The sequence below is a fragment of the Callospermophilus lateralis genome, chromosome X (genome assembly GCF_048772815.1).
Source record: "Callospermophilus lateralis isolate mCalLat2 chromosome X, mCalLat2.hap1, whole genome shotgun sequence".
NCBI classification, from domain to species: Eukaryota; Metazoa; Chordata; class Mammalia; order Rodentia; family Sciuridae; genus Callospermophilus; species Callospermophilus lateralis.
This window is the reverse complement of record NC_135325.1, coordinates 7179906-7192066: the sequence shown is the minus strand read 5'-3', so window position 1 is coordinate 7192066 and position 12161 is coordinate 7179906. Positions and strand designations below refer to the sequence as shown.

The 12161-nt window shown below is 34.7% G+C and overlaps 1 protein-coding gene across 1 annotated transcript in view; it reads right to left on the bottom strand.

Moving 5' to 3' along the window:
* The window catches only part of Cdkl5 (cyclin dependent kinase like 5), a 173085-nt gene that overhangs the window by 103762 nt on the left and 57162 nt on the right, over window positions 1-12161 (bottom strand). Inside the window, exons 2-3 of the mRNA XM_077107154.1 lie at window positions 8396-8629; window positions 4670-4704 (exon numbers count right to left, since the gene is read on the bottom strand). Of these exons, the coding sequence (XP_076963269.1) occupies window positions 4670-4704; window positions 8396-8459 (99 nt within the window). The 5' untranslated portion in view covers window positions 8460-8629. The remainder of the gene's footprint in view (window positions 1-4669; window positions 4705-8395; window positions 8630-12161) is intronic.

The window sequence follows — 12161 nt, the reverse complement described above, 5'->3', positions numbered from 1 at the left end:
GTGAACACAATATCTTTATTTTGTTTCAATGTGGGGCTGAGAATCGAACCCAGTGCCTCACACATGCTAGGCAAGCACACTACCACTTGAGCCACATTCCCAGCCCCTAGTCTCACCAATTTAAATAGCCCCTCATTTCTGCTCTGCACTATCTCTTGGAAGGTTTGTGTCATTTCACAGCTTCATGTTACACTCAAGGCTGCTATTTCTGGAGGCAGACCAAAGTATCATTCACTTGATCTTTTTTTTTTTTTTTAAGGGAATTTTTTTTTTTTTAATATTGTTTAGATGTCCATGGACTTTTACTTTTTATTTATTTATATGTGGTGCTGAGACTCGAAACCGGTGCTTCACACATGCTAAAAAAGCGCTCTACCACTGAGCCACAGACATAGCCCCTAGCCCCTAGCCACTTGATCTTGATCTTGTTATATAGCCCCTCTGTTACTTGGTTACTTCATCTGTGAAACAGGCATAAGGGTAGGATTGTTGTGGGATCGAAACATATAGTAGAGTGTCTAGCATATGGTAGTACTTAATGTGGTATTTATTAGTATTAGGTTTTTTATTCTGTTGCCATTTTTATTGTTTATTATTAAAGCTAAACTCATTATGTCTCCCCTCAAACTTAGACTTTATAAGTTTCCTAGGCAGACAAATAATACCACTGCCTTTCCAGATTAGTACATTCAAATCATTGGAATCACCTTGGATACCTCTGAAGTGACCAAGTCCCTGTTACTCTGCAACAGTTCTCTACTGTATCCTTTATTTTTGGTTCTCTAATTTAAGTCAGTGCTATTTATCGCTATTTATTGCACACTTACAAGATATACCCTAATACTGGATTATTCACAGTTTCATATAATTAGCTATCTCAAGAGCATATGCCATCTACACTTCAAAACCAGCAAATGAAATCGTATGGCCATAGGAAAGGAGTCACATGAAACACTTCCCTATCCTAGGCTGAATGAACATTGCCCTCCAACCTCTCTCTATACAAATTCTCTTTGCTCACCGTATAATTGACCCTCCCCTATTCTTTTCTCTCCCCACTCCCTTTTTCAATTTTTTCAAAATTTTCTTGTAGCAGTTTTCGGGTGAAAACCAGGGCCTTACACATGCTAAGCAAGTGATCTACCACTGAGTTGCATCCCCACCCCTGAATCTTCAAATTTCCACCTCACTCAATTCTCACTTCCTTATTGTGGGCATGACCTTTTGGGGCATCTACTCAAAAGGCATCCTACAAAACATGCCTCCCCTCTTATAAGCACTTCAAAAAACTCATGCCAATAAAAAGAAAATCAACAATGTGTCTCTGCAGAATAAAGATCCAAACCAGAATACCTTCCCAATGTGAGTGGTCATAAGGAGTCACAAATAGATGTTGAGTCATTGCTGTTTTCATATATATGCTAATGTGTGTACATAACAATAAATAAAGCTGTCAAAAAGAGTACAGACTATATTTTTTTTCTTTTTTAATTGGACAGCATTTATTTCAGTAAATTAAGAAGTATGGTCTTTGGCCTAGAATAGCCCAACATCTTATTGTGTTCACAAAAGACAAGACATACATACACTTTATAAATATGACCTCTAAACTCTTACAACAGTACACAGATTAAAACAGTGATTTTTTTTTCATACCTCTTCAAATATGCAATATGCTGACTTATTATATACACCCACAGCTAACCTTCTAAAAAAAGATACCCAATCTATGCTTAAAGTAATCAAAGAGAGCCATGCATGAGTAACCACACAGACCCGATTTCTACATTTTTACAAGCATTCCACTAAAATGTTAAAGGTATGCAAAAATATATTGGCCTGATTATTGTATATATAACAGGTATAACAGGGAAAATAACATATTTTTAACTATAATATGAATTTTATAACAATCCATTCATATAATCCTACAGTGTAAACCTTACCAGAACCATCAAATTCTCTATTTTTGGATAATGGGGGTATGGATTTGAAGGTCTGATTTCAGCTGAGAAAAGGATATACTATAACAAGTCTAATGACTAAACAGCTACAGATTCTAAAAGAATTTTATATTATTCTGAGTTAGGAACTAAATTATGCTTTAAATTTTCCATTCAGGGATATCGTTTTTAGACGCATAAAAGGAAAAAGCAATAATACTTAGAAAGCTGGTCTGTGAGTCCCTCATTTAGTGAAGGGCAGCACAAAGAAAATTTGTAGATGCAATTTCATTTACAGCAACTTTACAGGTGTTTGTTTAATATTTTTTTAGTTGTGGATAGACACAATACCTTTACTCATTTTTTTTATGTGGTATGAAGAATCAAGCCCAGTGCTTCACATGTGCAAGGTGCATGTTCTAACACTGAGCCACAACCCCAGCCTCCCCAGGAGGTTGTTTTTTAAACAACTCTACTCTTCTGTTTCTTCAGACAGGCTATAAGCCATATCCATATAAAGAGGGGAAAAAAAACCCTATGGTTTCTTCATTTTTGTACCGCCTATAGCCCTAGTAATCAGAGTTCACATTCAGAGTTGGTTTCCCAAAGGCTGAGGCTATAACAACCCAGCTGATACAGCACTTACCTAGCATGTGTGAGGCCTTAGATTCAATCACCATCACCACCACCCACCCACGCACCCAAAAAAATAAACAAAACCCAGAGTTGATTTCCCAAGAGCAGAAATGTCCATTCTCATCCACATTCCTTTAGAGCCATCTTGCCAGCATTAACAGTGTGCATCATGAGAAACAAATACATGTGATAACCATATGTTAACAAATAAATGAAAACAATATACTTAACTAATAAATTTTATTTTTAGTTAATTAGAAGAGCTTAGATAAAGGCAAAAGGAAGTATATGTAGGACAAAGTATAACAAAGACTAGGAGAAAAAAATTAGGCTATATGCATTATATATACTGATATATATGTATATGCATATGTGTGTGTGCATGTATATATTAGATATGTATATATGTCAGAAATCCCTAGGGTTTTTTTTAATATTTTTTAGTTGGAGAAGGACACGATATCTTTCTTGTATTTATTTATTTTTATGTTGTGCTGAGGATCGAACCCAAGGCTTCACACTTCTAGGCAAGCGCTCTACCACTGAGCCACAACCCAAGCCCCAGAAATCCTTAGGTTTAATCCCCAGATTAAGAATGGAAGTTTCATTTGCCATGCTATACAGAGCTATAGTGTAAAAAGAAGTATTACATTCATGAGTCATAAGTTGACTTGGAAACTAACAGCCTAAGTAACATACCCACAGGAATTCTACATTTTTTTTATAAGCCTCAGAAGTTTATTGTAATTCAAGGCAACTTATCAAAAGAATAGTATTTCATTAGAGAGTTTTCCATTTGCTTAATCTCAAACTGCAGTAATACTTAACAAGGTACACAAGGTACTACATTTATTTTGATTATATTGATAACTTTACATTCTTAATCATCTTTAATCAGGAACCAATAAAATTCAGACAATTTCTGAGCATTTTCTGGCAAAGAGATCTTCAGATAAATACTGCCAATATAAAAATAATCCAAACACCCAATTACAAGAATAGAAAAGTCAATGCATTGATCGAAAACACTAAAATATATTAAATGTCATGAATCCTTAAACCTAAAAGGTTGCTTATATTCTGTACAAAAGAAAAGGCAAATGTAGAAATATAACATTTTTATTTACACACTATATTATAAATTACTTTGAGTTTAAATGTTTTAAGTTAAATTGTTAAATTCATCTCAGACATGAATTATATCATTATTAAAATCAAATTATATCCAAAATAACATGAGGTTAAAAATTAATACTTAGATTAGCTACATCATAATAGAAAACCATTTAACCTATGTTATAGTTTTAACACTGGCCATCTTAGTTTCTCAATAAAACACTCACTTAGTAACAGTTATGTAAACTTCAAATAACTTTCCTGAACAATTTGTGATTATTATCACAGTCAAATAATCTATAAGAGGGGCTGGGATTGTGGCTCACTGGTAAAGCGCTCACCTAGCACATGTGAGGCCCTGGGTTTGATCCTTGGCACCACATAAAAATAAAATAAAGCTTACTGTGTACACTTACAACTAAAACAAATATTTTTTAAAAATCTATAAGATTATTACAAGGCTGCTCAAGGGTCCTCAGCTAGCTGCAACCAGTAATTATAATCATATACTATCATCATAAGCCCCAGCTCATAACCAAATTTAGTATCTACTACCCTTCAAAATTTGGATTCAAATCCATCAAGTAATATAAGTTACTGAGTCTGCATGAAAAATACTAAATAAAACACCTCCTTGCTCTTAAGTACTTGAATGAATTAAATCTGGAACTACCTTGTTTTTTCTGCCTATTCTCCCTCTTCTTTTTTCTTCCAATTAAGCAGTTTTTCACCTACATATCAGTTGGCTCAAAAAATAGCATGGGATTACAAAAAGCTAATGATTACTTACATATGAGGATCAAGCTTATCCAAAACTCATCTCTTTTTCTGATGCACATATCAATTCTACTTCATTAAGAGTCATCATCATATGCAGACAATTTTAATTATATGCCCATGTATACAGAGTACTGAGTTACTTTCAAACACTTTAAGCATGTACAAATATTTTACTTATAAAACTATGTACTTGCCTTGTGTCTGCATTTAAGTACAACTCCATAGGCTCCTATAATAAAAACAGAAGTAAACAATCAGGGGCATGTATACAAACTAAAGCTCTTTAAGAAATTAAAGTCTACTATATTTATATTGCTGATCAGGATATAACAATAACTAAAATCACAATATTACAGAGTAAAAATATAATAATGAGCTACATATAGACAGAGCATGGATACCTTAGTATATTTTATTTTAAATAAACCTCTCAAGTGCTTCTCTTCTTATAGAAAACTTTAAGATATTTTAAAATTTAAGCTTAAACATTTTCAGAGATAAGATTGGATCATAAGAACTCTTGTGAGTAAATGAAAATTAACTTTGAAGGTTCTAAGGAACTTAAAACCTAGAAGCGAATAACTTCCAAGAGTGAATTAAAGCACAGAGCCTACCCAAACATACTATCTGTCCTAGGAGTCACTGAAACCCTCTTCTATGTTACTGGAATCTCTCCTGACTAGCAAAATATTACAGGTCAGGGATGGGGTGCTTGCATGCATAAGCCCTGGGTTCTATCCCCAACACTACACACAAAAAATACTATAGATCTCAGCATTCCAACTAATGACTAGTGGGAGTTGCTACCTTTTTGCCATGAAGTGTCAGCTTAAGGGCATAGGCCACTCCCACTCCCACTTTCTTTCAAGTATTTTGATGAGGATTTTTGGTTTTTGTTTTAAGTTGTAGATGGACACTTTATTTTTATGTGGTGCTGAGGATTGAACCCGGTGCTTCACACATGCTAGGCAAGCGCTGTACCACTGAGATATAGCCCCAGCCCTTGATAAGGTTTATTTTTGACCTTTCCGTGACTAAACCCATTATCTAGGCAATAAACTTAATTTCTTAAAGGCAGAACAGAGAAAATATTGTGCCAACAAGGTACTCAAGAAACTGACGTTAAAGTTAAAATGTGAAAGATCCAAAGAATCAAAATGTAGCCAGGTGCAGTGGCCCACACCTATAACAGTGGCCCATGAGCAACTCCAAAAACAGAGACAAGAAGATTCCAAGTTTAGGCCAGCCTTGGCAATTTAGCAAGGCCCTCAGCAACTTAGCAAGACCTTGTCTAAAAATAAAAAATTTAAAAAGGGCTGGAGATGTGACAATGTGGTTAAATGCCCCTGGGTTTCATTTCCCAGTACCAAAAAAAAAAAAAAAAAAAAAATCAAGTGTATCAGAGCTTCCAAGAAACATCAAAAACATTGGCATTAGCAAACAGGCAAAACCTGTATGCAACTATGAGAAGGGAACTTCAAATAGAGGCTAGGGGACCTAAAACCTCCCTCATTTTCATGGAGATGGAGGAAACTTATTATCAGAGTTAGGAAACCAGCCAGGAGAACCAAATTAACTCCATATCACCTGGCATCATCCAATCTTCACCATCAGCCCATGCCAGGTATTCTTGTGAGGTGGAAATGTGCTTTCTAGGCTACAAAGATGTAGAGGTTTTTGACAGAGTTTTGTAAACTTCAAATATAGGTATTTCTTAGGGAAAAAAAAAACTGAAGTCATTTACGAAGAAAAAATATGTATAGCAACTAAGGTTCTGTTATAACAAGTTAATATTCTAACTGAAACAACAGTCTCACAATTTTGGTTAATCTGAACCAATACCTGGGAAGATTATTACCTATGGGTGTATTGAGAAAAACAAAGTTATGATCCAGAAAAACTTAGGCCCAGAATGTAGAACATTCCAATCTTGTTATATCCTATGTGCTGACCTTCTCCAGTCAGAGCCCCATTGCCTAAATATATAATTGTAATACTTTGAAAAATAAAATTTTAAAAGATAGCTGTCATAAAACAGATGAGATTGAAAATGAATTTTATTTATATGATTAATACCAACATGGGGCTGGGATTGTGACTCAGTATTAGAGCGCTTGCCTAGCATGAGTGAGGCACTGGGTTCAATTCTCAGCAGCACATAAAATAAATAAAGGTCCATTGACAACTAAAAATACTTTGTTGAGAGCCACAGCCAAAGGGGCCCCAGCAAACTTCCAGCTGCCAGCTGATGATTGGCTCACAGCGGCCCCAGCAAACTTCTAGCTGCCAACTGATTGGCTCCTCTTCGGTGATGCTCATTGGGCTATTTCCCCGTGGAAACACACAAACAGACCCCCGACTCCAGACAATTACTGGGTCAGGACCTTTCCATTGTCCTGTTAGAATATCCTTCCAAAGTACCTTGGGCTTATGTACATTTTTTGGAGTCGGGGGGTCTGTTTGTGTGTTTCCACGGGGAAACAGCCCAATGAGCATCACCGCAGAGAAGCCAATCAGTTGGGAGCTAGAAGTTTGCTGGGGCTGCTGTGAGCCAATCATCAGCTGGCAGCTGGAAGTTTGCTGGGGCCCCTTCGGCTGTGGCTCTCAACAATACTTTTTAAAAAATTATTAATACCAACAAAGAAATGAAAAAGAAGTTAGTGAAGGAAGAAAAACCCATTTTTTTTATGTTTTCAACTTCAGACCTTGAAACAAGTATCTAATGACTAGATGCTAATTTGTTTCTGTTTATTTGAAAAAGATTTACCAACTTGATATTAAAATCTTGAACAGCTTTGCTTTTCACATAAATTTTTAAAACTTCTTTTGAAATTCGGTTTCTTTGAAAAAATCTAAAGTATGAAATTTCTATAACATTTGCTTTAAAGATAAAAATGCTAAGAAACTATAATTATAATCACTTATCTCCTTAGAGCAAAATCATTTATCAAAATTTCCATAAAGTTACCTCTAAGTCAAGAGCAAGAATTACCAAGCAGGAAAAATCTGGGAAGAAATGATGATTTTTCTAGGAGTCAATTTATGAAAAATGAATTATCAAGCTTCATCAAATCAGTAATATCAACCAAAGTATTATTTATATACTACTAGAAAAGAAAAAGTATTTCTAATTAAACCATGTGTACTACTGATTATAGAACACATCCTGATTTTTACAGATATTAAAATATGACCAAACACTGTCTGAAAATTTATAAAATGTGGTTTGTCATTCTCAAAGAAATATAAGTTATTTGTTTATTTACCATGAAGTCCAACATTTTTTAAGTTATTCAAAATAACAGTTGATATAAAAATAAAATGTAACTATAAATATATACATATACACACAAAGGAAACTAATTGCTAACGAAAAGAATGAAACAAAAGTAGTCTTAAATTCTTGATTTATTTAAACTTTAAAATGTTTTAAAATGGTATTAACTTTCTTTCTTTTTTTTTTTTTTTTTTTTTTTTTTTTTTTGTTTCTTTTTCATCTTCCATTCTTTGGTCCCAGGGATTAAACCCAGGGGCACTCAACCACTGAGCCACATACCCAGCCCTTTTTATTTTTTATTTTGAGACAGGATCTCGCTAACTTGATTGGGGTCTCAGTAAGTTGCTGAGGCTGGCTTTGAACCAGCAATCGGCCTGCCTCTACATGCTGAGATGCTGGAATTACAGGCATGGGCCACCATGCCCATTGTTATTAACTTTCAATTGAAGAGTAAGACTCAAATTGTTTAAGTGTTAATTGTATTTTTAATATTTTACTCTTAGATTTATATCTGAATTGAGAGAGGTTAAATTAACAGGATATGAATATGTAAAATTTTTGATGGTAGGCATAATTGTGCATTAATCAAAAACTCAAGGAATACAAAAAATAAAAATCAAGGAATACAAAAATTTCAACTTACCTTCACCTACAACCCCAAGGATCTCAAATTTATTCATCACATTACCAATGTTAGGAATCTTCATGAAGACAAACTCCTCTTTTGATGTAAGCCACAGAACATGGCACCAAAAAAATAAAATTTCTAAGAAATTTATGCAGTAAGTGGAGGAAACAATATCCAAAGGAAAAAGTTCTCAACAGTTGACAGGAATTTTCACATATTTGTTCTAATAATGAAGCATTAAATGAGTTCCTGAAAGAACAAACACAAAGGAAAATCATCAGTTTTATATTCCAATATTCTGTCACCTTTATGTACAGTGTTTTTTTTTAAAAAATGTGTTAATGTTTCATAATGCTAAACAAAGAAGAAACAATAAGAGGGAAGAACCCAAAATGGAATGAACCTCAAGATATGTGAATGAGTAACATAACCACACTAAAGGGGACCAGAGACAAGGGAGAAAGAATTAACCCCAGGTAAATTTTGAAAATAATACCTACTGTCCTCAAACTGAAACACAAAGAAAACCGCACAATTTTGTATTCCACCACTTAAATATCTGTTTTTATTACACAGTGAGATGAAACTTCTTTATCAGTATCCTAGGATTGAGTAAATGAGTAAATACATTGTAGATAATGAGATCTTTGTTTCTTACTCTTATGTAAGGGAGCTATGAATATGAAAAGGGAAAGGCTTGGAGTTGAAGTTAATGATATTAAGCTCACTTTGGATTTTTTTCCCCTGCTTTCTTAAGCTCAATTTTTAATATCTAGAGCTGTAGGAGAATGCTCCCGTAGACTGCCTTCAGTCATCATCTGCAACATAGGCTCTTTCTGGAGGCTTCAAACCTTTAGACTCAAACTGAAACATCCACTCTCATGGGCCATCAACCTGCTGGCCCACTTTTGGACTTGGACTTGTCAAGCCCCATATAACCGGGTATAAGCAAAATAATGATAATAAATTAATCCCCTACACACATTCTGGAAAGAGATATATATTCATATATATGTATATATAAGTATATATGTACATATTCATACACTCATATTCAAGTTGTGGACCCATATAAGAAAGAATATATTCTATGTATTCTATTTCTCTGGAAAACCCTAATACAGTCAATAACTTTTTTTCACTAACAACAACAAAAAAAAGTATCTAGAGCTGTAACTATAAATGCTTATATACTCATATACATATATATTCCTTAGCTGTCCCCTGAGAGGTTCTAGAAGCAATGACACCCCCAATAACCACAAGCACAGCCAGTGCTCCAATAAAAGGTCCCACAGTTCCTTGAAGAAATAAATGGCTGATTCCAAGGTAAGAGCAAGAAAAGTACAATATGATCCTAAGATATATTTTTGTGGTCCCAGAAAGTAAGGAAATGCTCAAAGAATGATGATGGCATATCAAATGGACACAGGAATCTGATTAAAATGACTCCCACTGGACAAATGGGTAATATTTTTTAAAAAGTATTTATTTTTTAGTTGTAGTTAGACACAATACCTTTATTATTTTTTTACTTATTTTTATGTGGTGCTGAGGATTGAATCCAGGGCCTCACACATGCTAAGTGAGTGCTCTACCTCTGAGCCACAACCTCAGCCCAATGAGTAATAAAGATATTTACAGATTATAATCTAGAGAATAAAATAAAAATGCATAAATCTTTAGTGACATAAATAAATGGGGAAGGAAGGAAAGTTCTTTTGTGGAGTATAATCCCAAATAATAAAAAGTAGTGATAGAATTAGAATATCACCATTTGGCAATCACTTTTGTAATAATTATTTCAGGCAACTAGCAGCAATATGCACTAAAACTCGTAGTTGAAAGTTTACCAGAAAACAGGGTATTATCTAGTCTCAAAGCATCTCCCCACAAGATGCCTATTAATTACAAAGGGAAAAAATAGTAATTTCATAGTGAAGAATCCTGCCAGACCCAACCTTAAGCAATCAAAGTTATTATCAACAATAAAAGAACAAACAAACATTATATGCCTCCTGATAGGATGCATCACACCACCAGTTCTGTGGCATTTATATGAGAAACGTAAAATCACAAGATACAACAGAGAAGCCTAAGCCAAGAAACATTCTATTAAATAACTATCCAGTATTGTTTAAAAACATTTTCTATGTGTTCTATATCAAAGATTAAAATACACAATAAATAAATACAATGCACGATCCTGGATTAGATTCTAGACAAGAAAAAAGCAATTATTTTTGTTATAAAAGCCAACTGACAAAATCTAAATGTCTATACATTAGATTACAATATTGTATCAAAGATAATTTTCTGTGGCTATAGAAAATAATGGTCTTGTTCTTAAGAAATAGCACCAAAGCTTTTAGAAGAAAAATGGAGTGTCATATTTGCAACTTAAACCATTCATTAAAAAAAATACGGGGATTCCACCTCTTGGGTCCCCTTCTTCCTCCAGGAGAAGTGTCTTTTCTGCTGTCCTTTAATAAACTTCTAATTTCTACTCTGACCTTGCTCTCCGGTGTTATTTCTTCAACATTGGGGAAGCAAGGACTTGTCACCGGTCAACAGCGGTAACATATTGGAGGTCCCAGACAGAGATTCTACACCTACACTGAGACCACCCATCACTCAAATGGCCCTCCAGCCTATTACTTCTCAATCAGACTTCTATCATGGACAATTCCATAGACCCGATTTTTAAAAGGGGACTCCAAACTGCTTGCCCAACATCGTCCCTGAAGAAGCCTGAAGGATCTTCGCCCCCTTTTCCTTACAGCAGTAAGGAGTTCCCAAAATTAGAGGGGGTAATGAAGCCATATTTAAAGTTAGGTAGTCAGTGTAGTTAGGTAAATCAGGTCTAATATTGAGTAAGATCTAAAATGGAAGCCATGCTGATAATGATTCCCGGAAATGCAGGACAACTCATGGAATGTTAATGAAGTTCCAGAAAAGCCCCTAGGCCCAAAGTCCATCCCAAAGAAATGTTAATGAACAGCCCCAGCAGATTTGAAGATAGCCCATCCCAAAGAAGTGATAATGAAGTCCTTCCTGCCCAAATTACTTGTTTGGCCCACCTGTGTCCCAACCCTTCCCCCTTACATTCCATCACCAAAATTATAGAAAGGGGAGACAACAGCACTTCCACGGATTCCACCTCTTGGGTCCCCTTCTTCCTCCAGGAGAAGTCTTTTCTGCTGTTCTTTAATAAACTTCTAATTTCTACTCAAAAAAAAAAAAAAAAGTAAGTGTGGATGGGATAAAAGACAATGAGAGAAAAAATAATCAGTATAATAAAATAATAAAAATAGAGCAAATACAATAAAATGTTAACATTTGGAGAATGTGTGCTGAAGCTATAAGAAATGAAATTCTTTGTGCTATTTTTGCAATTGTTCTCTATGAAATATTTTCATAAATAAATTCAATTCTAAAACTTATTCGTGTGTGTGTGTGTGTGTGTGTGTGTGTGTGTGTGTGTGTGGTGCTGGGGATTAAACCCAGGGCCTTGTGCATAGGAGGCAAGCACTCTACCAACTAAGCTATATCCCCAGCCCCCTATCCTATTTTTATAAAAAATAACAGTGGTACCAACACAAAACATTGGTTTAAAAGGCAGAAATAGGGCTGGGGTTGTGGCTCAGTGGTAGAGTGCTTGCCTAGCATGTGCAAGGCAATGGTTTGATTCTTAGCACCACATATAAATAAATATATAAAATAAAGATCCATTGATGGCAATCAATCAATCAATCAATCAATCAATAAATAAATAAATAAA